Raw genomic sequence first — 27522 nt, forward strand, 5'->3', positions numbered from 1 at the left:
CAGTTGAAACCAACACCGCTTTCACAGCCTCAAAGATATTAAATAGGGGAGCTCTGATTTTAACCCATCTGTTCTCAATATTGAATGCTTTTTTGGGAAGAGTTGATGCATAGGATATGAAATTGAACAGCTATTTAGCTTCTTCTAAATTAGACCTTCAGGGGCCAAGTGCAGTGGCTGATGCCTGTAATCCCAGCACTTTGGGAGTCTGAGGTGGGCAGATCACTTGAGGTCAGGAGTTCAAGACCAGCCTGGCCAACATGGTGAAACCCCGACTCTACTAAAAAATATAAAACTTAGTTGGGCATGGTGGTGAGTGCCTGTAATCCCAGTTTCTTGGGAGGCTGAGGCAGGAGAATCACTTGAACTCGGAAGACAGAGGTTGCAGTGAACTGAAATTGCACCACTGCAATCCAGCCTGGGCGACAGAGGGAGACTCTGTCTCAAAAAATAAAGAAAAATAATAATAATAAATTAGACCTTCACAGTTTAGTTTTACCACTTTGAAGTAAATTCCCAGAACATTAAATGGATCTCTTGCAAGTAAAAATGATTTTAAAGTTTCCATACTTCTCATTTGTAGTTGTATAAATCAAGATTTTCTTATACTAATATGATTATAAGAAACTTCATGCCCATGAAATGATTTATTTGTACTTACATCTTTTGTTTTATTATAAATTTTACTCCTGTGGGGTAAAACATGACTTCAAAAATTCTGGTGATGCGAAATTGGGAAACAATTATACATATTTTCTTTTTGTCACACTTCCTTAAAAACAAAACTCAGATACTTGTTACACGTTTTTATTATTTTGACAGCAGAATCATATCCAAATAAAGTATAATTACAGGCCTGGCACTGGTGGCTCACACCTGTAATCCAGCACTTTAGGAGGCCAAGGTGGAAGAATCACTTGAGGCCAGGAGTTTGAGACCAACCTAGGCATATAGTGAGACCTCACCTCTACAAAAAGTAGAAGTTACCCACATATGGTAGTGCACCTGTAGTCCTAGCTATAATACTTGGAGGCTGACATGGAAAGATTGCTTGAGCCTAGGAATTCAGGTTACAGCAAGCTATGAGTATGCCACATTGCACTCTGGCCTGGGCGACAGAGCAAGATTCTGTCTGTAGATTGGATGGATGGATGGATGGATGGATGGATAGATGGATAGATAGATTCTGTCTGTAGATAAAATAGATAAATAGATAAATAGGTAGGTAGATAATAGTCTATTATCTGACAAGTTTATTGCTCCGTATTTATTTTTATACTTCAAATAAAGACATCTCTACATGTAGATTACTTCATCTTTCATACTTCTGCCTTTAGTTGTCTTTAAAAAAGACAATGTAGTTGTCTTTTCGTCTTACATTATACTTTTAACAGACATCTCTTAACCTTTTGCCAGATTGACCTTTCAGTTCCTCTCTTTTAAAAACTCTACTTCTTAGGAAAAAGGAAATGATCCTTAAAAAAATCAGTACGAGATTTAAAAGACAAGAAATTTATGCCCTCTATACATAATAATCAGGTATGGATCTTAATCATTCACAGAGAAAGGGGTGTGGAGGTGCAGATAATCCAAGGAACATATGAATTTTCCTTTTGTGTGGATTTTTGTATTTAATTTTGAATGTAAGTATGGTTGATCTAGGAACTTACTATAGTAAAATAAAAGTTCCATAGTTTTTCTACACTCTGAAAACCTGACTGAGGGGCATACAGAAATACTAATTTGGTACCACTCTCATTGATGTTTTGTATCCTTTCAACATGAACCATAATTTTCCAGTAATCCACAGTTCCGACTGAGGAAAACCTGCTTTTGTACAGATCTTTTCTGGAGCTGAGGTTCAAGTTATTTCAAAGGTTCTTCTGTAACAAAAAGTAACGAAATAAGGATAACACTGAGAATACTAGTTATTCAAAATTTTGAGTATACAAATTTGAAAGTAATATTTTCATATGTCTCTATCCAAATCTATAGCTCATTGGTAACTGACTTTGTCCTTTTTCAGCTTACTTTTTACCATGTGAAATTGTATTTGCTACAGAATCGAGTGAATGTTTGTGTAACCTTTTTATTAAGGCTCTTTACTCACTACTTATGTCTGTTTTTCAGTCCCAGTTGTGACATGATGGAACTAAGGCGCCGTTATCAGAATTTGTATATACCTAGTGACTTTTTTGATGCTCAGTTTACATGGGTGGATGCTTTCCCTTTGTCAAGACCATTTCAGCTGGGAAATTACTGCAATTTTTATGTAATGCACAGAGAAGTAGAGTCCTTAGAAAAAAATATGGCCATTCTTGATCCACCAGATGCCGACCACTTATACAGTGCAAAGGTTTGTATTCAACTGTGATATGCAGCTTAAATTTCTTAGCAGTTACTCATAATAAAAGGGTATGTAGAATTATCCTTCAGAAAGTGTTAGGTAGACCCGAATACCTGTTTTCTTCTTGACTGCTTGATCCTATTTTGGTTATATAATTTAATTTAAGCTCTCTTTGCCTTATCTCTTGAGCTGTAAAACTAGTTATTCTAACATTTAAAATCTCATAAAAATGTGAAGATAAAGTTGATGTTAATGAGATATTTGAAATGTCATATGACTTCTGGTAGCCTCAGATAAAACTTAGTGTTAGATGAATGCACTAAATGTTAGTCTTAAGGGAAACATTCAGTATATTACGTATAGTCTGCAGTTTTGTTTAAAGCATTGTTTGAGTGAAAAAGCATCCCTTCAAAAGTTAAAACTAAGTAATTATAAGGTATCTAGGCCTGGCATGGTGGCTCACGCCTGTAATCCCAGCACTTTGGGAGGCTGAGGTATCTAATACTATTTCTGCTATATATACTTCCTATTTTTATTTAAAAATTTCAGACATCTAATATGTAAAGATAATTAGTAGTGCTTCTCATTTTTTCACATTACTTTAGACTTTTGACAGGATTGAATTATTTGACTATAATAGGTAATGCTGATGGCTAGCCCTAGTATGGAAGATTTGTATCATAAGTCATGTGCTCTTGCTGAAGACCCACAAGAACTTCGAGATGGATTCCAACATCCTGCTAGACTTGTTAAGGTAAAAGGACACATTTGTTTTAACTTCAGATGTATTCACTTTGCTTAGCTGTAAGTTTGTACACATAAAATCTAAAACCCTACATTTTAATATGTGTTGATTAGTTTAATGACTAATTTCAGTATTAAGGCACCCAGAATTTAATGATGTAGATGTTTTTCTCATTGCAGATTATGACTATATCTTATTTGTACGCTACTAGTTCAACAGTCATTTTGATGTTTTATATTCGTAACATAGTAGAATCTTAGTGGTAATAGGATTCAGTGTCTTTGGATGTTGTTGAAGTTTGAATTATAGCTTGTTTCTTTAAAAGAACTCTATCTGAAGAAATATTTTAAAAGGATGAGTTATGATGTGTGTAAATCCTATTCCATTGCTGAAATGCAGTGTGGAACACAATGAACTGAACTCTTCCTTGACTGACAGATACCAGAGGTAGTAAAAATGGTATTGGAAAGGTTTGTACCTTTCCTTCTCAAGTACCTTATTTGTAATTTGACAGGGTGCGTAATATATGTAAATGATTCTTTGTTTTGAATTAGTTTTTAGTGGGCATGAAAGGCAAGGATGAAGCTATGGCCATTGGAGGCCACTGGTCTCCTTCGTTGGATGGACCAGACCCAGAAAAAGATCCCTCTGTGTTGATTAAGACTGCTATTCGTTGTTGTAAGGCTCTGACAGGCATTGATCTAAGTGTGTGCACACAATGGTAAGTACCAATTCATTTCTTGATTAGAAGTGTTTTACTAATAGTTTATGTAGTCGTTCTTGTCGATCAGCCTTTTCCCCTCGGCTTATTTTAGCAATCCTGGTCATGCAGGTAATCCCAAAGGAAAATCCCCATTTGTAGCTAAAGTTTATTTGGTGCCAAAATGTTTTGGGGAAAAAGGATTAAGAACTAATCAAAATAAACTGAAAATTTAAATGTTTTGTTATGTTGTACTTTGGAAGTTGGATGTATGTTGAAAATACTTTTCATTTCATGCATAGCTGGAGAAGATCGTCAAGAGAGAACTTCATTTCATTATAATTCTTTTGTTATAAAATGATGTAGTTGCGATTATTTTTGTTCAGCCATATTTTCTCTTGAGGCTTATTTGTCCTGTGTATTTTAGTGTGTCTCTTGTGACTTAATTTGAGAATATTCTTTTTTAGCACATGAAATCTGAACAGCTATCCAGCTTCTTCAGGTATTCTCTAAAATGTGGGTAGCTCTGTAATCAAACTTGAAAATGCCTTGGGGGAACATATTCTTCCTTTAACTTATTAAATATTGTACAAATGTACCAAAAGAGGAACTATGGCTTCTATAATTTTTTTTTCTTTAGACCAACCTCAAGTTCTTGCAGCAAAATTTCTTTACTTGATGTGCTACAAGTGAACTAGGGTCTTTAAAATGTATTTTAGAATTTTTTTTCCAACATGCTTCTTCCCTTGCAACAGGTACCGTTTTGCAGAGATTCGCTACCATCGCCCTGAGGAGACCCACAAGGGGCGTACAGTTCCAGCTCATGTGGAGACAGTGGTTTTATTTTTCCCGGATGTTTGGCATTGCCTTCCCACCCGCTCAGAGTGGGAAACCCTCTCCCGAGGATACAAGCAGCAGCTGGTCGAGAAGCTTCAGGGTGAACGCAAGGAGGCTGATGGAGAACAGGCACTGAACGCTAATCCCTTTTTCTATTTCCGCTTCTCACAGGCACAGGAACACAGGCACAAATGCACACCACACACTACATAACAAACACACATGGAGGAACATAACTGGTAACAGCGACTGGTAATCCAGCTTTCAGCAGTATAGTTGTATGTTCTTTTCTCTTAAAATTTCTGTCTATTATCCTAACTTTTAAGAGTGCTGAGACCTCAAAGGAAAATAAGTTGTGCTTAAATTGCACAGAATTTTGTTTTTATCATAGGTCTAGTTGCTGGAATCTGGGACCAGTTGTTGAACAAGATTCAGTATTAAGCCATTTTAAACATTTTGCCATTTTCTAAAATTTAAAAAATTTTCTTTTTCATGGTCATCAGTTCTAGTCATGGATATTTGAAATTGGACAACCACAAGTCTGAGAGATTTGAAATTTCAGGCTATGTGGCAACGTCTTTGGTACATTTCAAAGGTCTGACTAAATCAGTCTTTGGGTGGCTTGAAAATTGGGGCAAGATCACACACTGTGTGGTTTGTGGATACCGGCAGTGTTTGTGCATCCCTGATATCCTTTGTGTTGTAATTTATCACCCTTTTGTGTTTCACAGATCTGGCTTTGATTGGCTGATGAGTGTCTTTGTGATCAGTTAAAAGTGGTAGAATGTATGTACGTGGACTTGCCTAAATAATAACTTTAGGAGAAGACAATCTGAAACATTTGTGACCTTGCACAGATCAGCAACAGACTTTTAAAAATAAATTATTTTTGTTTTACGGTTTCATAATAGTAATTACATTCTTAACTTTGTATGTCAGGATGAAGAAGAGAAGGATGATGGTGAAGCTAAAGAAATTTCTACACCTACCCATTGGTCTAAACTTGATCCAAAGACAATGAAGGTAACTTTAATAAGGATGGATTTTACTTATCTTTTTCAATTAAAAAAATTTTTTTTGAGATGGAGTCTCGGTTTGTTGCCCAGGCTGGAGTGTAGTGGTATGATCTTGGCTCACTTCAGCCTCTGTCTCCTGGGTTCAGTAGATTCTCTTGCCTCAGCCTCCTGGGTAGCTGGGATTACAGGTGCCCCGCCACTGCGCGAGGCTAATTTTTGTAGTTTTAGTAGAGACGGGGTTTTACCATGTTAGCCAGGATGGCCAGCCAGGATGTCAGCATGTTGGCCAGTTTGGTCTCGAACTCCTGAGTGCTGGGATTACAGGCACGTACAACCATGCCACGCCAATTTCTGTATTTTTAGTAGAGATGGGATTTTGTCATGTTGGTCAGGCCAGTCTCACACTCCTGGCCTCAAGCGATCTACCCACCCCTGCCTCCCAGAGTGTTAGAATTACAGGGGTGAGCTACTGCACCCAGCCTAAAATATATTTAAAATTAAAACATAGATTGATACACATCTAAACTGGGAAGAGGCTGGGAGCGGTGGCTCACGCCTCTAATTGCAGCACTTTGAGAGGCATAGATAGGCAGATCGCTTGAGTCCAGGAGTTTGAGACCATCCTGGGCAGTGTGTGTGTGTTTGTGTGTGTGTGTGTATATATATATACAGTTTATACATATATATGTGTGTGTGTGTGTGTGTGTGTGTGTATATATTTATTTTATTTTATTTTTTTGAGACAGAGTCTTGCTTTGTCACCCAGACTGGAGTACGGTGGCACGATCTCAACCTCTGCCTCCCGGGTTCAAGAGATTCTTGTGCCTCAGCCTCCCTAGTAGCTGGGACTACAGGCCTTGTGCCACCATGCCCAACTAATTTTTGTATTTTTAGTAGAGGTGGGGTTTCACCGTGTTGGCCAGGCTGGTCTGAACTCCTGACCTCAATTGATCCACCCACCTCAGCCTCCCAAAGTCCTGGGATTACAGATGTGATCCACCTCGCCTGTTGTGTGTTTCATTCCATTTGTGTTTTTCTGAGTACAAGCTTTGTGATTGGTTGATTGGTTATTGTGTATAAAAGTTACGATCACTTCAACCCGAGGATGCTGAGTAGAAAAAAAAAAACAACCATAAAATAATAAACCAGGCAAGGTGGCTCATGCCTGTGATCCTAGCACTTCTGGGGACTGAAGGAGGAGGATTGCTTCAGTCTAGGAGTTTGAGACCAGCTTCTACAACATCGTGAGGCCCTGTCTCTATAAAAAGTCTAAAAAATTATTTGGGCATAGTGGCACACGCCTGTAGCCCCAGCAACTTGGGAAGCTGAGGTGGGAGGATTGCTTGAGTCTGGAATCTGGAGCCTGCAGTGAACTATGATTGTGCCACTGCACTCCAGCTTAGGCAACAAAATGAAATTTTGTTTAAAAATACGTGTGCGTATGTGTGTGTGTAAGGTTGCAGCTGGGCACTATGCTTTATGCCTGTAATCCCAGCACTTTGGGAGGCCCAGATGGGCAGATTGCTACAGCCCAGTAGTTCAAGATCAGCCCTGGCAACATACTGAGACTCTGTCTCTACCAAAAAAAAAAATTAGCCGAGCATGGTGATGCATGCCTATAGTCCCAGCTACTCAGGAGCCTGAGGTGGGAGGATCACTTGAACTTGGAAGGTCAAGGCTGCCACAGTGAGCCATGAGCCGTGGTTATGCCACTCCAGCCTGGGTAACAGAGCAAGACTCTGCCTCAAAAAAAAGAAAATGACTCATCCTGTTGAGTTAACATTAATTTTGTGCATGTAATTATTTTTAAATATTTTATACTATTCAAGTAAATTGATTAAAGGGACAGAGTGCAGTGGTGTCATTAGAGTTCACTGCAGCTTCAAACTCCTATGCTCAAGTGGTCCTCTCACCTAAGCCTCTCAAGTAGCTTGGGCTAAAGACATGTTCCACCATGTCTGGCTAATTTTTTCTTTTTTTTTCTAAAGAGGTGGGGTTTTGCTGTGTTCCCCAGGCTGATTTTAAACTCCTGGCCTCAAGTGATCCTTCCACCTTGGACTCCAAAGGTGCTAGGATTACAGGCACGAGCCACCATTCCCTGCTGGTATTACTCCTCTATTGGACATTTGTTTGTTTACTTACTTTTAGAGACAAGGTCTCTGTCGCCGTGGTTGGAGTGCAGTGCATAGTTCACTAGAACCTTAAACTCCTGGGCTCAAGCAGTCTTCCCATCTCAGCCTCCCAAGTGGTTAGGACTACAGGCATTCACTACCGCACCTGGCTAATTTATGAGACATTTAGACTCTTCACTTTTTTGGAGGGAGGAAATAAGTAAATCTATAGTTTTGTGGGTTTTTTCCCCCTTCTATTTAGGATGTTTCCTTAGGGTAGACAGCCAGAAATGAGAACTTCTGGGTCAAAGAACATTGAAAAAAATGTTTACGCATGTTAATATGTTTTATTTTCCAAAAAATATGCTATCATTTTGCATTTTCACAAGTGTTGTGTGAGCTGTACAAATGTTCTTTTCGCTACATTTGTAAAGTCACACAAAAGGCTGGGCGTGGTGGTGGCTCACGCTTATAATCCCAGCACTTTGGGAGGCCCAGGCAGGCTGATTGCGAGGTCAGGAGTTCAAGACCAACCTGACCAACATGGGGAAACCCCGTCACTACTAAAAGTACAAAAATTAGTTGGGTGTGGTGGTGAGCATCTGTAATCCCAGCTACTTGGGGGCCTGAGACAGGAGAATCGCTTGAACCTGGGAGGCAGAGCTTGCGGTGAGCCGAGATCACACCACTGCATTCCAGCCTGGGCAACAGAGTGAGACTCCGTTTAAAAAAAAAAAACCCACAAAAGATAATTGTTAATTGTAGCTAGTTTGTTTCCTATTTCAATATCCACTCCCCCTTTTTTTTCCTGTGTTTTCATGCTCCATATATTCAGGTAAATGACCTCCGAAAAGAATTAGAAAGTCGAGCTCTTAGTTCCAAAGGATTAAAATCCCAGTTAATAGCCCGACTGACAAAACAGCTTAAAGTAGAGGAACAAAAAGAAGAACAGAAGGAGTTAGAGAAATCTGAAAAAGAAGAGGATGAGGAGGATGATAGGAAATCTGAAGACGATAAAGAGGTATGTACTCAATCTATTATTACACTCTGTGGTATTAATATTCATGTGTAGGGTGTTCTTGGAATAAGTCAGTTAAGATTATGTGTGTGTATGCTTTTATTTATTTGTTTTATTTTGGCTTTTTTTTTTGAGACTGAGTCTTGTTCTGTTTCCCAGCCTAGAATGCAGTGGAGTGATCTCTGCTCACTGCAACCTCCACATCCCAGGTTCAAGCTATTCTTCTGCCTCAACCTCCCGAGTAGCTGAGATTACAGGCACCCGCCCCTATGCCCGGCTATTTTTTTGTATTTTTGGTAGAGACAGGGTTTCACCATGTTGGCCAGGCTAGTCTCAAACTCCTGACCTTGTGATTCGCCTGCCTCCGCCTCCCAAAGTGCTGGGATTACATGCGTGAACCCCCGCGCCCAGCTATTTATTTTCCGAGACGGGGTTTCACTCTTGTTGCCCAGAAGGGAGTGCAATGGCACAATCTCGGCTCACCACAACTTCCACCTCCTGGGTTCAAGCAATTCTCCTGCCTCAGCCTCCCGAGTAGCTGGGATTACAGGCATGCACCACCACGCCTGGCTAATTTTGCATTTTTAGTAGAGATGGTGTTTTTCCGTGTTGGTCAGGCTGTTCTCGAACTCCTGACCTCAGGTGATCTGCCTCTCTCAGCCTCTCAGAGTGCTGAGGTTACAGGCATGAGCCACTGTGCCCGGCTGTGTGTATGCTTTTATTAAGGTGCAATTTACTTATAATAAAATTCAATCTTTTTTGTTAATAGTTCTGTGAGTTTTTACAAATGCATATAGGTATATAACCACCACCAACACCACAGTGAAGATACAAAACATTTCTAGGTAAATGGCTCAGAAATTGAGTTCTAGTGAAGTGCTTATTCCAGAATCTGTCTGCTTCTAAAACAGTATGTTTGATTGAATCAAACCTTGAGACTCAGACTATTTATTCAAGCTGTTTTATGCTTCCGTTTTTTGTCCAGTAGAATAACTCCTGGATACATAAGCCTGTTACTTTGTTTTCTGAATTTGAAATATAGGGATCTCAGAAGTGTGTTTTAGCACCAGTAATTGGATAAGCCATATAATCAGTTTCTAAATCTTATACATTATAAAGTACACATCATTATTTATGAAGAATTCCTTCCAGAAATATTTACTCTAAATCTGCTTGTGATTTAGTGGTCCTCTCACCTAAGCCTGGGTGACAGAGCAAGACCCTGTGAGAAAACAGATAAACCTAGAATGAAATTTTCTTTTTTAAATTTTTTATTTTATTATTATTTTTTTAGAATATGAAAAATTCTCAGCTCTCCTAAACTTTTCAAAAAATGGTCTATATAATGAAAGATAAAAGAAAGAAATGGTTAAAGGGATCTCTTAGATTAAAGGAGGCTAATGAGACATAACAACTAAATAACTAAGTGAAACCTGACTAGATCCTGAATGGGTGAAAATAAAAGTCGTAGAGAGTATTTTTGGGACAGTTGGAGAAATTTGATTATGGATATGGATATGACATTAGATAATATTAAAGCAGTGTTAAATTTCTTGAATGTGATAATGGTTTTGTAATTTTGTAGGATAATTACCTTGTTCTTAGTGATGCATGGACTTGTGATTTCTTATTTTTTTGTGTATTTATTTTTATTTTTTAATTTTATTTATTTATGGCTGGGCGCGGTGGGTCATGCCTGTAATCCCAGCACTTTGGGAGGCCGAGACGGGTGGATCACAAGGTCAAGAGATCGAGACCATCCTGGCTAACACGGTGAAACCCCGTCTCTACTAAAAATACAAAAATTAGCCAGGCGAGGTGGTGGGCGCCTGTAGTCCCAGCTACACGGGAGGCTGAGGCAGGAGAATGGCGTGAACTTGGGAGGCGGAGCTTGCAGTGAGTGGCAATCGCACCACTGCACTCCAGCCTGGGTGACAGAGTGAGACTCCGTCTCAAAAAAAAAAATTTTTATTTATATATTTACTTACTTATTTATTTATTTATTTATTTATTTTGAGACGGAGTCTCACTCTGTTGCCAGGTTGGAGTGCAGTGGCACAATCTCGGCTCACTGCAACCTCTGCCTCCTGGGTTGAAGCTGTTCTTCTGCCTCAGCCTCCCGAGTAGCTGGGACTGCAGGCACCCACCACCACACCCAGCTAATTTTTGTATTTTTAGTAGAGACGGGGTTTCGTCATGTTGGCCAGGATGGTCTCGATGTCTTGACCTCATGATCCACCTGCCTCAGCCTCCCAAAGTGCTGCTATTACAGGCTGATATTGCACTGCTCTTGACCTTATTTTTATTTTTTGAGACAGAGTCTCTCTCTATTGCCCAGGCTGCAGTGGAATGGCATGATCTCAGCTCATTGCAATTTCTGCCTCCTGGGTTCAAGCGATTTTTGTACCTCAGCCTCCCGAGTAGCTGGGATTACAGGCGCCTGCCACCATGCCTGGCTAATTTTTGTATTTTTAGTAGAGATTGGGTTTCGCCATGTTAGCCAGGCTGGTCTGAAATTCCTGATCTCAGGTGATCCACCCACCTTGGCCTGCCGAAGTACTGGGATTACAGTTGTGAGCCACCGTGCTCGGCCCTCAATGAGTTATTTTCATGATGAAATTGTCCCAGACGTTGGATGGTGGGAGTTCTTTCAAGCTATGTGCCCTTTTGATATATCTTTATCACTTTTTGAGGACTTTTTACTTACTAGCATTTTAAAGCATTTCAATTTTATTTTGTGCTATCCTTGTCCTAGTTCAGGAATCAGTCATTTCCCCAGGAAGCCCTGGTTCCTTTTTAGTGAAGAATGGTATTTAGAAGCCAAGATATGCTCATTGCAATTAGGTTGCTGCTCCCAACCCCCTTCAGTGAACAGAGATACAGAAGATAGATAACACTTACCAATATTTAAATCTATATTTATTTCTATATCTTACGCATATTGAAAGCTGTGAATTTACACAGGTGCCTCCAATTCTTCCAATGACATGACTCTGCCCTGTGCTATCTCTGCATGGATTACTCTCCTTGCTCCATCTGGGTTTCAATGTTTAGTAATGAAGGAGCTCATCATCAATGGGCAGTTGTGGCTCCACCACCCTGCCAGCCTCCATCTCCTGTGTAGACATCTACATTCCTTGAAAAGAGTGCTTTAGGCCGGGTGCGGTGTCTCAAGCCTGTAATCCCAGCACTTTGGGAGGCCGAGACGGGGGATCACGAGGTCAGGAGATCGAGACCATCCTGGCAAACATGGTGAAACCCCGTCTCTACTAAAAAAAATACAAAAAACTAGCCAGGCAAGGTGGCGGGCGCCTGTAGTCCCAGCTACTCAGGAGGCTGAGGCAGGAGAATGGTGTAAACCTGGGAGGTGGAGCTTGCAGTGAGCTGAGATCCAGCCACTGCAACAGCCTGGGCAACAGAGCGAGACTCCGTCTCAAAAAAAAAAAAAAGAGTGCTTTAGAACTGAATTGTTCAGGATAGATGGAGACAACTTCATGAGACCCCATCTCTACAAAGAAAAAAAAAAAAATTAGCCGAGCATGGTCACATGTGGCTGTAGTCTCAGCTACTGGGGAGGCTGACATGGGAGGATTGCTTGAACCCAGGAGGTCAGTGCTATTTGTGAGCTATGATCACACCACTACTTTCTGGCCAGGGTGACAGAGTGAGACCCTGTCTCAAAAAAAAAAACAAAAAAAAACTTTGTGTATAATGAAATGCACAAACCCAGTCCCTTTTTGGATTGGCTTTTAGCAGGCCTGGTTCTCCCTTCCCACTGCCATTTCTATTAGAAAAGCCGAAGAATTGCTACAGATAGGGTCAGATACATGATCTGTCTACCAATCAGATACTCACTTTCTGAATTTTGAATGTTAAGAATGTGATGCAGAATGTCTGTGTCTCTTGTAACATTTTCTTTTAGCACACTTTAAAAATAGTTAAAATTTTCATCTGCCGTGTGGTGGTGTCTTTCTGGCCCACTTTCGTCATCTAAAGGGATATAATTCTGCTGCTGCTTCTCACTCTTTTTTTAAAAATACTAAATTTGTGTGGGATTTGACGTCAATATTTGAATCATTTTTATGTGAATTTAGATTGTCTGAATTTTATAAACGTAGTTTCTTTCAGATAGCTTTTCTAAATTCATAGAGCTCTGCTCTTTTGTTGTTTTGTTTTGTCAGAAACATACGCTGGCTTGCTTTCTGAAGTTTGCTGTTTCTTTTGCCCTTCATCACTTTTTGTCTGGGCGTTCTCCTATGTCTTTGTTGTTCCTCTCCTACTCCCAGCAGTTTCTCCTCAGTATAGGGCCCTAGTAAATGAGCTTTGCAAGTTTGTAAGGCTAGAGTGGCCTAGGCCTCTTCAGATCTTAAAATAAATTCTCTATTCACTCTCTTGTTAGGGGTAAAATTTTGCCTAGTTTCAGCTGCTGTACTTTCCAGTAAATACCTACTGGCTGTTTTTTGGTTTTCTTGTTCTCCCATTGCTTCCTTATGCTTTCTTTGGACACATTCATCAGTAACACATAGGTCTTTTGGCCTTTTCCCACCCATTTGTATATTGGTTTGTGGGGATACCTTGTCACTTAGTTTTGTTATGAATGCTATCGGTTTTTGATTTTGATATCTATATTGCTTTGTGTTTTTAGTGTGAGGTTTCAGGAAGATCTAAAACCTATGCTACCACTACTATTTTCCCAGAATTTTCTAAATTATATAATCTCAATATAGATAACTTTTCCCCCTCTTTACATGGCAGTTTCTTATGCTGGGAAATCCAAAAGAGAGTTAGGAGCCATCAAAGCTTACTACGCTTAGTGAATTTGAACTTTCCTCCCTTCTCAACCCTTATGGTTAGTGTAAACACCATGAAGAGTCATGGGAATTTTGTTCCTTTATGTGGTATATATTCGATGTATATTCATCTTGGACGTGTATATACATCATACTTGCAGATTTAACCTTGACTTGAAATTTGAAATATTTAGGAAGAAGAAAGGAAACGTCAAGAGGAAATGGAACGTCAGCGTCGAGAAAGAAGATATATTTTGCCTGATGAACCAGCTATCATTGTACATCCAAATTGGGCTGCAAAAAGTGGCAAGTTTGATTGTAGCATCATGTCTTTGAGTGTCTTGTTGGACTACAGATTAGAGGATAATAAAGAACATTCATTTGAGGTAATGTTTTCAGCTTGAAATAAGAACCATATAAGGGCCACACATTATGACTAGTTAATATATCTCTGAAATCTTTTTTCTTTGTTTTTTACTTTTTTTGTTTTTTTGGTTTTTGGTTTTTTTTGACACAGAGTTTCGCTCTGTTACCCATGCTGGAGTGCATTGGCGTGTTGGTGGCTCACTGCAACCTCTGTCTCCTGGGTTCAAGCAATTCTCCTGCCTCAGCCTCCCAAGTAGCTGGGATTACAGGCACGTGCCACCACACCCAGCTAATTTTTGCATTTTTAGTAGAGATGGGGTTTCACCATATTGGCCAGACTGGTCTCGAACTCCCGACCTCAGGTGATCCGCCTGCCTCAGCCTCCCAAAGTGCTGGGATTACAGGCATGAGCCACTGCGCCCAGCCCCGAATGCCTCTTTTTCATTGCTTGTTTTTTTGAGTTTTTGTTGGTTTTTTCTTGTAATCTACTTCTTGGGAAAAAAATAGATGATTTGTCCTCTAAAGTTTCCTTACAGACTCACTTTTGCTGATTGCATTTCCCTGCTATGGTTTATGCGTTCCTCTATTCCCTGTATTTCATTTAAATTGATTGTTGGGTCTAAATTTTTAATTAAGTTCAGTTCTGTTTTTTCCCTAAGACGCTTTCTTTTTTTTTTTTTTTGAGACGGAGTCTCGCTCTGTCGCCCAGGCTGGAGTGCAGTGGCCGGATCTCAGCTCACTGCAAGCTCCGCCTCCCGGGTTTACGCCATTCTCCTGCCTCAGCCTCCCGAGTAGCTGGGACTACAGGCGCCCGCCACCTCGCCCGGCTAGTTTTTTGTATTTTTTTAGTAGAGACGGGGTTTCACCATGTTAGCCAGGATGGTCTCGATCTCCTGACCTCATAATCCAACCGCCTCGGCCTCCCAAAGTGCTGGGATTACAGGCTTGAGCCACTACGCCCGGCCAAGACGCTTTCATAAGTAGTGTGGTGTGTTCTTTCTTCAGGATATCCGTAATGTCTAGTTGACTCTTTTGGGGATGAGGTAATGCTTTATTATCTTCTCTAGAATTAAAATAGCATTTAATACCATTTAAAGAGATTAAAAATTTAACTAGTGTTTGAGTTGTAAGAGAAAATAATTGTTTAACTTTTCATTATTAATCTATTTTTTTGTATAATTATTTTATTACTTATTTTATATATTTATTTTTGAGACAGAGTCTCACTTTGTTGCCCAGGATGGAATGCAATGGCACAATCTCAGCTCACTGCAACCTCTGCCTCCCAGGCTTAAGCAATTCTCCTGCCTCTCTCCAGGGTAGCTGGGATTACAAGCACAATGCCTGGCTAATTATTTGTATTTTTAGTAGAGACAGGGTTTCACCATGTTGGCCAGGCTGGTCTCAAACTCCCAACCTCAAGTGATCCACCCGCCTCACAAATTGCTGGGATTACAGGCATGAGCCCACCACGCCCGGCCTATTTATTTATTGAGACAGTCTCCCTCGGTCACCCAGGCTGGAGTGCAGTGGCTCGATGTTGGCTCACTGCAACCTCCGCCTCCCGGGTTTGAGCTGTTGCCCTCCTTCAGCCTCCTGAGTAGCTGGAATTGCAGTTGCACGCCACCAACCCCGGCTAATTTTTGTATTTTTAGTGGAGACAGGGTTTTCCCATGTTGACCAGTCTGATCTTGAACCTCCTGACCTCAGGTGATCCACTTGCCTTGGCCTCCCAAAATGCTGGGATTACAGGCATGAGCCATTTCACCTAGCCTGTATCATTATTTTAGAGCAGCTTTACAACATGTAGTTTAGTTTACAACATGTTAGTTTTCAAAACAATTGAAAACTTTTATCTCTAAGTGTGTAATTGCTTCACTCCTTAAAAATAGAATTTCCAACATAATTAATTTTGTAGTGCCCTGTAAAAAATCATATCTAAAATTATTGTGTTTAATTATTTTATCTTATCAACATATCTTATGTTCTTTTGTTTTCTAAATTATATTGGAAAAATCAGTCATGCTTCTTTGAACCAGAAGGTCATTGTTCACCAGCTGGTAAGATGAAAATCAAGGAAGACTAGAGACCTTTGAGGATTACTGAGGCAATTATAAAACATAAAGTCCATGCTTATTAGTTTTCATATAAAACATGTTATAAATATTAAAATATGTCCAAGTTGTTGGGATTTTTTTTTCCAATGTTAATTATTCCAATAAGCAGATGTCCTTAAAATTAGATGCTATATGACGTTATCTTTTTTTTAAGCAGTTGCCTGGCTGGGTGCAGTGGCTCATGCCTGTAATCGCAGCACTTTGGGAGGCTCAGGCAGGTGGATCACCTGAGGTCAGGAGTTTGAGACCAGCCTGGCCAACATGGTGAAACCCCATCTCTACTAAAAATACAGAAAATTAGTCAGGCTAGGTGATAGGCTCCTGTAATCCCAGCTACTCAGGATGCTGAGGCAGGAGAATCTCTTGAACCCAGCAAGCAGAGGTTGTAGTGAGGCAAGATTGCGCCACTGCACTGCAGCCTGGGCAACAGAGTGAGACTCTGTCTCAAAAAATAAAAAAAGTAAGCAGTTGCCATAAATTGAAGTAATTCCTAATGGTGCCATCCTTGTAATAATCACTTAATAAATAAATACATAGACTGGGCACAGTCACTACAGCACTTTGAGGGACTGAGGTGGGAGAATTGCATGAGCCCAGGAGTCTGAGGCCAGCCTGGGCAACATAGTGAAACTCCATCTCAATATGAAATAAAAAAGATTGGGCAATTAATGAAAAATAGGCTAAAATAAATTATAGTTATAATAAATTTGCATTATCCTTTGTAATCAGAAAATGATCTGATTAAACTATTTTAGCAAATATATCGGATTTGCAAAGATGACACATTTAAGGGCTGTGGTCAGCCATTTCAAGTTTTAGCCCTTTTTTGGAGACGGAGTCTCACCCTGTCGCCCAGGCTGTAGTGCGAGGACATGATCTTGGCTCACTGCAACCTCCGCCTCCCAGATTCAAGTGATTCTCCTGCCTCAGCCTCCTGAGTAGCGCTGGGATTACAGGCGTGTGCCTCCACGCCCAGCTAATTTTTGTACTTTTAGTAGAGAGAGGTATCACCATGTTGACCAGGCTAGTCTCGAATTCCTGACCTCGTAATCCACCTGCCTCAGCCTCCTAAAGTGCTGAGATTACAGGCGCAAGCCACCGCGTGGCCCGTTTTAGCCCTTTTTAAGAGTCTATTGAAAGCAATGGACTTTAGCCTTAGAAATCGGTACATAAGGCCGGGCGTGGTGGCTCACGCCTGTAATCCCAGCACTTTGGGAGGCCGAGGCGGGCGGATCACAAGGTCAGGAGATCGAGACCATGGTGAAACCCCGTCTCTACTAAAAATACAAAAAATGAGCCGGGCGCAGTGGCGGGCGCCTGTAGTTCCAGCTACTTGGGAGGCTGAGGCAGGAGAATGGCGTGAACCCAGGAGGCGGAGCTTGCAGTGAGCCAGGATCGCGCCACTGCACTCCAGCTTGGGGGACAGAGCGAGACTCCGTCTCAAAAAAAAAAAAAAAAAGAAATCGGTACATAAGCTGGGCGTGGTGGCTCACGCCTGTAATCCCAGCACTTTGGGAGGCCAAGACGGGCGGATCACGAAGTCAGGAGATCAAGACCATCCTGGCTAACACGGTGAAACCCCATCTCTACTAAAAATACAAAAAATTAGCCGGGCGTGGTGGCGGGCGCCTGTAGTCCCAGCTACTTGGGAGGCTGAGGCAGGAGAATGGCGTAAACCCGGGAGGCAGAGCTTACAGTGAGCCGAGATCGCGCCACCGAACTCCAGCCTGGATGACAGAGCGAGGCTCCGTCTCAAAAAAAAAAGAAAAAGAAATCAGTCCATAAGGCCAGGTGCAGTGGCTCACACCTGTAATCCCAGCACTTCAGCAGTCCAAGGCAAGCGGATCACCTGAGGTCAGGAGTTCAAGACCAGCCTGACCAACATGGACAAACCCCATCTCTACTGAAAATACAAAATTAGCTGGGTGTGGTGGCACATACGTGTAATCCCAGCTACTCAGGAGGCTGAGGCAGGAGAATCGCTTGAACCTGGGAGGCGAAGGTTGTTGTAAGCTGAGATCATGCCATTGCACTCTAGCCTGGGCAACAAGAGCAAAACTCTGTCTCAAAGAAAAAATAAATAGGTACATAAAAAATTTATAATATAGGCCGGGCACAGTGGCTTACGCCTTTAATCCTAGCACTTTGGTAGGCCGAGGCAGGCGGATCACGAAGCCAGGAGATCAAGACCATCCTGCCTAACACAGTGAAACCCCATCTCTACTAAAAATACAAAAAATTAGCTGGGTGTGGTGGCGGGCACCTGTGGTCCCAGCTACTGGGGAGGCTGAGGCAGGGGAATGGTGTGAACCCGGGAGGCAGAGCTTGCAGTGAGCCAAAACTGCGCCACTGCACTCCAGCCTCGGCAGCAGAGCAAGACTCTGTCTCAAAAAAAAAAAAAAAAAACAAAAACCCAAATTTATAATATATAGCAATAGCCTGTTACCTGGGGATGCTTGCGTAGTAGTAATAGATGTTCCCTATTGAGGGTTTAAAATTGTTTCCCTAATCCAGAATTTTCTTCTCCTAGATACCAATATGACTTATTTCCTCATTGCCTTCTGTTCACTTTTTAAATGTCACTTTATCAGAGAAGCCTTGTCTTACTATTCTCTCTTGTTATTCTGTAGGTGTTTATCCTGCTTGTTTTTCATATAATTTGATATTGATTTGGTTATTCCTTGTCTTAAAAACCGGGCAGCCCCAGAACCAGAATCGGTTAACAGAGACTTCATGATTTGGTTATTTATTACTTCTCTCCACTGGCTGGATGATAGGAGAGGTTTTTATCAGCTTTCTTCAGTGCTGTGTCCCTAATGCCTAAAACAGGCCCTGTACATACCAGGCATTTGATGTAAAATTTATTGAGTAAATTAATAAGGTACACTTATCATGAAGATTAACAGTTGGTTGGCTTTGCGGGGTGGCTCACCACCTGTAATCACAGCACTTTGGGAGGCCGAGGCGGGTGGATCACCTGAGGTCAGGAGTTCGAGACCAGCCTGGCCAACATGGCGAAACTCCATCTCAACTGAAAATACAAAAATTAGCCGGGGTTGGTGGCACAAGCCTGTAATCTCAGCCACTCAGGAGAGTGAGGCAGGTGAATGGCTTGAACTCGGGAACCAAAGGTTGCTGTGAGCCCACATCACGCCACCGCACTCCAGTTTGGGTGACAGAGCAAGACTGTCAGGAAAAAAAAAAAAAAAAGATTAATGGTTGTGTTTAAAATTTGATAAGTGGCCGGGTGAGGTGGCTCACTCCTGTAATCCCAGCACTTTGGGAGGCTGAGGCGGACAGATCACAAGGTCAGGAGATCGAGACCATCCTGGCTAACACGGTAAAACCCCGTCTCTACTAAAAATACAAAAATATTAGCCGGGCATGGTGGCGGGCACCTGTAGTCCCAGCTACTTGGGAGTCTGAGGCAGAAGAATGGTGTGAACCCAGGAGGTGGAGCTTACTGTGAGCCAAGATCGCACCACTGCACTCCAACTGGGTGACAGAGCGAGACTCCATCTCAAAAAAAAAAGAGAAAAAAAAGGTTGATAAGTTTACATAATCATTATATGTGGCAAGTTTTTATTTGCTAAATTACTGTGCTAGCTTTATTGTTTCTGTTGAAATTTGGCTGGGTTCATGTTGATATCATTTATAGGTTTCATCGTTCACGGAACTTTTCAATGAAATGCTTCAAAGAGATTTTGGTGTCCGTATATACAAATCATTACTGTCTCTTCCTGAGAAAGAGGAAAAAAAGGAAAAGGATAAGAAAAGCAAAAAGATGAGAGAAAATATTAAAAAAAGAAGAAAGATGATGAAACTGATGAGCCGAAACCCAAACGGAGAAAATCAGGTGATGATAAAGATAAAAAAGAAGATAGAGATGAAAGGAAGGTCTGTAATAACAACCCGGTTTAGAACTTTCAGTTAACTCTTCTAGGTTATAAAGGTTGATGTTGATTTCCATCAGAATATTAGATGTAAAAGTCAAACTGAAAGATTTTACTATATTAGAAAATCAAGGCCAGGCGCGGTGGCTCAAGCCTGTAATCCCAGCACTTTGGGAGGCCGAGACGGGCGGATCACAAGGTCAGGAGATCGAGACCATCCTGGCTAACACGGCGAAACCCCGTCTCTACTAAAAACACAAAAAATTAGCCGGGCGAGGTGGCGGCGCCTGTGGTCCCAGCTACTCGGGAGCATGAGGCAGGAGAATGGCGGGAACCCGGGAGGCGGAGCTTGCAGTGAGCTGAGATCTGGCCACTGCACTCCAGCCTGGGCGACAGAGCGAGACTCCATCTCAAAAAAAAAAAAAAAAAAAAAAAATCAAGTCTTTGAGACCATCACGGCTAACATGGTGAAACCTCGTCTCTACTAAAGATGCAAAAAATTAGTCAGATATGATGGCACATGCCTATAGTCCTAGCTGTTGGGGAGGTAGAGGCAGGAGAATCGCTTCAACCCGGGAGGTGGAGGTTGCAGTGAGCCAAGATCACACCACTGCACTCCAGCCTGGGTGACATAGCAAGACTCCATCTCAAAAAAAAAAGAAATTCAGATCTTCAAATTAAGCCAATATGAGCATCTATAGCTAGTTTTCTAATACTTTATTCTTAAAATTTTTTTTCCCTTTTTTTGAGATGGAGTCTAGCTCCGTTGACCAGGCTTGCTGAAGTCTAGTGGTGTAATCTTTGCTCATTGCAACCTTTCCCTCCCAGGTTCAAGCAATTCTCCTTCCTCAGCCTCCCAAGTAGCTGAGACTACAGGTGCATGCCACCTTGCCTAGCTAATTTTTTTTTTTTTTTTTTTTTTTAAGTAGAGGCAGGTTTTCACCATGTTGGCCAGGCTGGTCTTGAACTCCTGACCTCAAGTGATCTGCCCACCTCAGCCTCCCAAAGTGCTGGGATTATAGATGTGAGCCACCACACCCAGCCTAATTATTACTCTTTTATAGTACGGACATAGTGGCTTGCTCCTATAATCCCAGCACATTGGGAGTCTGAGGAGGACAGATTGCTTGACTCTGGTAGTTTAAGACCATCCTGAACAACATGGTGAAACCCCCTCTCTACAAAAATTACAGAAATTAGCTGGACATGGTCATGTCCCTGAGGTCCCAGCTATTTGGGAGGGTGAGGCAGGAGGATTGCCTGAAACCAGGAGTTGGAGGCTGCAGTAAGCCCAGATTGTGCCACTACACTCCAGCCTGAGCAACAGAGTGAGGCTGTGTCTCAAAACAAACAAACAAACAAAATAGTAATTTACAATGTAAAACTTTTGAATAACTTTAGTGGATTTACTATTTTTCAGTTTTAGTAATTTAATGTTTGATGAGATTTCTTGCTTAATTTACAACCATTTTAAGCCAGGCGCAGTGGCTCACACCTGTAATCCCAGCACTTTGGGAAGCTGAGGTGGGTGGATCACTTGAACCCGGGAGGCGGAGGTTGCAGTATAGGGCAATCACACCACTGCACTGCAGTCTGGGTGACAGAGCCAGACTCCATCTCAAAAAAATATATATATATATATAGATGTGTGTGTGTGTGTGTGTGTGTAATAATATATAATAATTGTTATGATTGTATAATAATAATATAACTGCTGGCTATAGTGGCTGACGCCTATAATTCTACCCCTTCAGAAGGTCCAGGCCAGTGGATCGCTTGAACCCAGGAGCTGGAGACCAGCCTGGGCAATATGGCAAAACCCCATCTTCTAAAAATAAGTAAATAAATAAAGGCATTTTAATTTACAGAAAGAAGATAAAAGAAAAGATGATTCTAAGGATGACGATGAAACTGAAGAAGACAGCAATCAAGATGAATATGACCCTATGGAAGCAGAAGAAGCTGAAGATGAAGAAGATGGTATGATTGAAATTTATTTATTATTTCTTAGAGTTAAGAATACATTTTTTGTTTGGTGACATATCGCTGAAATCTATACATTTAATATTTTTTTCTTTAGAATAGAAAGAGTAACATACTCTTCAGTGGGAAAATTTTTCTAATTTTTAGGTGAGAAGATTGTTTTAAGACATATTTATTACTAATTATCCTATGTCTCATATATAATTAATACTCAGAACAAATTTCCTTGAATATGGTGCTTAAGCTGTGCCATAAAAGGTATAATAGGACAGGCATGGTGGCTCACACCTGTAATCCTAGCACTTTGGGAGTATAAGGCAGGTGGATAATTTGAGGTCAGGAGTTCAAGTACAGCCTTGCCAACATGGTGAAACCCCATTTCTACTAAAAATACAAAAACTAGTCAGGGGGTAGTGGCACATGCCCATAATCCCAGGTACTCTGGAGGCTGAGGCAGGAGAATCACTTGAGCATGGGAGGCGGACGTGGTTGTGGTGAGCCAAGATTGTGCCCTTGCACTCCAGTCTGGGCAATAGAGTAAGACCCTGTCTCAAAAAAAAAAAAAGTATAATAGTCCCTGATGTTTCATATAATAATTGCTTATTTTTTTGTTGAGACCGGGTTCTCACTGTATTACCCAGGCTAGAGTACTGTGGCATGCTCACAGCTCACTGCAGCCTCGATCTGCCAGGCTCAGTATGATCCTCTCACCTCAGTCCCTGGAGTAACTGCGACAACAGGTGCTTGCCACCATTCCCAGCTAATTTTTATTTTTATTTAGTTATTTATTTATTTTCAGACAGAGTCTTGCTCTGTTGCCCAGGCTGGAGTGCAATGGCGCTATCTCAGCTCACCGCAACCTCCGCCTCCCGGGTTCAAGTGATTCACCTGCCTCAACCTCCTGAGTAGCTGGGATTACAGGCATGCGCCACCACACCCGGCTAATTTTGTATTTTTAGTAGAGATGGGGTTTCTCCATGTTGGTCAGACTGGTCTCAAACTCCCCACCTTGGCCTCCCAAAGTGCTGGGATGACAGGCGTGAGCCACTGTGCCCAGCCTAATTTTTAAGTTTTTCATAGGCACAGGGTCTCACTTTGTTGCCCAGGCTGGTCTTGAAATACTGAGTTCAAGGAATCTGCCCACATCACCTTCCCAAAATGTAGGGATTATAGGCATGAGCTACATGCCTGTCCTGAATATATATATTCTTTTTTTTTTTTTTTTTTTTTTTTTTGAGACGGAGTCTCACTCTGTCACCCAGGCTGGAGTGCAGTGGCACGATCAAGCTCCTCCACCTCCCAGATTCATGCCACTGAATATATTCTTTAGAAAACTAATTCGGGGCTGGGCGTGCTAGCTCATGCCTATAATCTCAGCACTTTGGGAGGTCAAGGCGGGGGAATCGCCTGAGGTCAGGGGTTCAAGACCAGCCTGGCCAACATAGTGAAACCCCATCTCTACTAAAAATACAAAAAATTAGCCGGGCACGCGCCTGTAATCCCAGCTACTGGGGAGGCTGAGGCAGGAGAATGGCTTGAACTCGGGAGACAGAGGTTGCAGCCAGCCGAGATCGTGCCATTGCACTCCAGCCAGGGCGACTGAGGGAGACTCCATCTCAAAAAAAAAGAAAAAAGGAAAAAAAAAGAGAAACTAATTTGGGCATTTTGTTTAACAAAGATTATCATAATGCAAAGGAGTACATACAGAGTTTAAAGACTAATGGTAATAAACACCCGTATACCTTTTGCCTAAGTTTTATAAGACAGACTTTGGTACCATGTGGTGACATTTAAAATACTATACAGTAGATGCTCTGACCATAGACATCAGCGATTAAATACCTATAAAGGGACTCTGAATACCTTACCTGTTCTTTTCCAGGTAGATTTGTGGCTTTTAAAAAAATTATATTTTTCTGATATAGAAAATTATAAGAGTTCTTTTTGGTTTTTTTATTTTCAGTTTGTGTCTCTGGTAATTATTTTTACTTATGGTATTTTTTGTTTGCTCCCTTACATTTCTCTACCATGTCGTTTTTGAGACGGGAGTCTCGCTCTGTCGCCCCAGGCTGGAGTGCAGTGGCCGGATCTCGCCTCACTGCAAGCCCGGCCCCGGTCACCAGTCCTCCCCAGCCTCCCCGGAAAGGCTGGGACTACAGGTGCCCTCACCACCTCACCAGCTAGTTTTTGTATTTTTTAGTAGAGGGTTTCTCCCCGATTAGCTGTGAATGGCTCCCCCATCTCCTGACCTCGCGATCCCGCCTCGCCTCGCCTCCCAGTGCTGGGATTACAGGCTTGAGCCACCACTCGTGACTGCTTTTAATATTGTTTGATGAAAAGCCATGCTGATAGTGCAGTGAACACCTATGTATTCATCAACTTTGATTCAATAATTGTTAATATTTGTCTTGTTTTGTTTTTGTAACCCAATTTAACATATGAATTCTTCAATTTGCCTAAGAAAACAAAATGTGCTCTGAAATAACCACAATTCCATAATCACATCTAAGAAAATAAGGTCATAACAGCATCTATTAATACTTATGTAATATCTTCCTCTTATTTGCCTTAATATAACTCAGTAGCAATGACATAATATTCTTATAGCAGTATTTATCTTCTTTACTTGCTTTGCTTAATGAAGACTTAAGCCCTTTTTACAGCCCCATTTTCTCTCCCCTGTACACCCAGTATTATTTTATTGTTGCTTTAGTTAAATCATTAAACAGTATTCCCATTATTTTGTTAGTGTTCCAGCTGTCAGCCCCCCCCTTTTTTTTTTTTTTTTTGAGACAGAGTCTGGCTCTCACCAGGCCGGAGTGCAGTGGCGTGATCTCGGCTCACTGCAACCTCTGCCTCCCAGTTTCAAGCAATTCTCCTGCCTCAGCCTTCCGAGTAGCTGGGACTACAGATGTGTGCCACCACACCCAGCTACTTTTTCTATTTTTTTTGTTTTGTTTTGCTTTTTGTTTTTTGAGATGGGGTCTCACTCTGTTGCCCGCTAATTTTTGTATTTATAGTAGAGATGGGGTTTTACCATGTTGGCCAGGCTGTTCTTGAACTCCTGACCAGGTGATCTGCCCACCTTGGCCTCCCAAAGTGCTAGGGTTACAGACATGGGCCACTATGCCTAGCCTAATTTTTGTGTTTTTTGGTAGAGATGGGGTTTCACCATGTTGGCCAGGATGGTCTCAATCTCCTGACCTCGTGATTGACCTGCCTCAGCCCCACAAAGAGCTGGGTTTATAGGCGTGGGAGCCACTGACCCTGGCCCAGCCTTAGTTTATTTTTTCCTTTCACTCCTTTGATGTTGGTTTCATCCATTTTTCTAGCTTTAAATACTATCTATATACTGTTAATTCTCTCAAATTTCTAGTTTTTTTTTTTTTTTTTTTTTTTAAGAGATCTAGAGTTGGGCCGGGCGCAGTGGCTCACACCTGTAATCCCAGCACTTTGGGAGGCCCATGTGGGTGGATCACCTGAGGTCAGGAGTTCGAGACCAGCCTCACCAACATAGTGAAACCCCCTAAAAATACAAAAAAATTTCTGGGCATGGTGGCGGATGCCTGTAATCCCAGCTACTCGGGAGGCTGAGGCAGGAGAATCACTTGAACCCAGGAGGCAGAGGTTGCAGCGAGCCGAGATCACGCCATTGTACTGCAGCCTGGGCAGCAAGAGCAACACTCCATCTGTAAAAAAGAAAAAGGCAGGGTCTGTCACCCAGGCTGGAATACAGTGGTATGGTCATAGCTCACTGCAGCCTCAAACTTCCAGGCTCAATCAATCTTCCTCCTCAGCCTCCTGAGTGGCTGGGACTACAGGTGCATGCCATTGCACCCAGCTGTTTAATTTTTTGTAGAGATGGGGTCTCAGTATGTTGCCCAGGCTGGTCTTGAACTCCTTGGCTTCAAGCAATCCTCTGCCTTGGCCTCCCAAAGTGCTGGGATTACAAGGATGTTCCAAGCCTCAAATTTCTATCTCATATCAGACTTCCCTCCCAGTCTCCCATACTGAACTGTCTACTTGACACCTCCACTTAGTTATCTGGCATTTCAAAATCATTATGTCTGAAACTAAACTGCTGCTAACCCCTTAACCAGAAAGAAAACATACACAAATCCTACAACCTTAGTCTTTGCCAGCCATCTCATTTAACGACAACTCCATCTTTCTAATTGTTCAGGCTAAAACCCAGGAGTCATCCTTGACTCCTTTCTTTCTGCGATACCCTACTTCCAATCAGAAAGTCATATTTGCTCTGTTTTCATAACTTATCCAGAATCAGTCCACTTCTTACCAATTCCACTAATTTGACTATAATCCAAGCCACATTATCTCTTTCCTAGATTATATTAATAGACCCCTAACCTGTTTCCATGTTTCCTCCCCTCTACACTGAAGTTTCTCAATACAATTGCCAGAATGATTTTTGCAAAATTTAGAATTTATTTCATTCTTTTGTTCAAATTCCTCGGGTGTTTTTGTTCTTTTTTTTTTTTTTTCGGAGACGGATTCTCGCTCTGTCGCCCAGGCTGGAGTGCAGTGGCGCGATCTCAGCTCACTGCAAGCTCCGCCTCCTGGGTTCACGCCATTCTCCCACCTCAGCCTCCCGAGTAGCTGGAACTACAGGCGCCCGCCACCAGGCCTGGCTAATAATTGTTTGTATTTTTAGTAGAGACAGGGTTTCACCATGTTAGCCAGGATCGTCTCGATCTCCTGACCTCGGGTTCCACCTGCCTCAGCCTCCCAAAGTACTGGGATTACAGGAATGAGCCACCGCCTCCGGCCCTTTTGTTCAAATTCTTCCAGTGTATCCCCATTATTTTTACCTCATAGAAAAAGCCACTATTCCGGCTGGGCATGGTGGTTCACACCTGTAATCTCAGCACTTTGGGAGGCTGAAGCAGATAATTTGAGGCTAGGAGTCCCAGACTAGGCTGGCCAACATGGTGAAACCCTGTCTTTACTAAAAATACAAAAAATTAGCTGGGCGTGGTGGCGCACGCCTGTAATCCCAGCTGCTCTAGAGGCTGAGGCATAAGAATCACTTGAATACAGAAGGAGGAGGTTGTGCAGTAAGCTGAGGTTGCGCCCCTGCACTCCAGCCTGGGTGACAGAGCAAGACTCTTGTCTCAAAAAAAAAAAAAAAAGGCCGGGCGCCGTGGCTCGCCTGTAATCCCAGCACTTCTGGGGAGGCCGATGGGCGGATCACGCAGGTCAGGAGATCGAGACCATCCTGGCTAACACGGTGAAACCCCCGCTCCCCTACTAAGAAACACAAAAATAGCCGGGCGTGCAGCCTGTAGTCCCAGCTACTGTGGAGCGCTGGAGGCAGGAGAATGGCTGAACCTCGGGAGGCTGAGCCAGCAGTGAGCTGAGATCCGCCACTCGCACTCCAGCCTGGGCGACAGCGCCGACCTGGCCTCAAAAAAAAAAGGTCAAGGGTGGCTCAAGCCTGTAATCCCAGCATCTTTGGGAGGCCGAGACGGGCGGATCACAAGGTCAGGCGATCAAGACCATCCTGGCTAACATGGTGAAACCCCGCCTCTACTAAAAAATACAAAAAAAATCCGCCGGGCGGCTGCATGGCCAGTCCCAG

The 27522-nt window shown here is 42.1% G+C and overlaps 1 protein-coding gene and 1 non-coding gene across 2 annotated transcripts in view; both read left to right on the forward strand.

Annotated features, from left to right (window-relative positions):
• Positions 1-27522, forward strand: part of CCAR1 (cell division cycle and apoptosis regulator 1) — a 76912-nt gene that overhangs the window by 35556 nt on the left and 13834 nt on the right. Inside the window, 10 exon segments of the mRNA XM_031652234.1 lie at positions 2131-2356; positions 2988-3101; positions 3647-3813; positions 4548-4758; positions 5569-5652; positions 8592-8777; positions 13759-13950; positions 19706-19823; positions 19826-19944; positions 21809-21920. Of these exon segments, the coding sequence (XP_031508094.1) occupies positions 2131-2356; positions 2988-3101; positions 3647-3813; positions 4548-4758; positions 5569-5652; positions 8592-8777; positions 13759-13950; positions 19706-19823; positions 19826-19944; positions 21809-21920 (1529 nt within the window).
• On the forward strand, positions 3449-3515 carry LOC116269605. The gene has a single exon (XR_004177224.1). It is a non-coding gene; the product is annotated as a small nucleolar RNA SNORD98 (small nucleolar RNA).

Source organism: Papio anubis, chromosome 11, assembly GCF_008728515.1.
Source record: "Papio anubis isolate 15944 chromosome 11, Panubis1.0, whole genome shotgun sequence".
NCBI classification, from domain to species: Eukaryota; Metazoa; Chordata; class Mammalia; order Primates; family Cercopithecidae; genus Papio; species Papio anubis.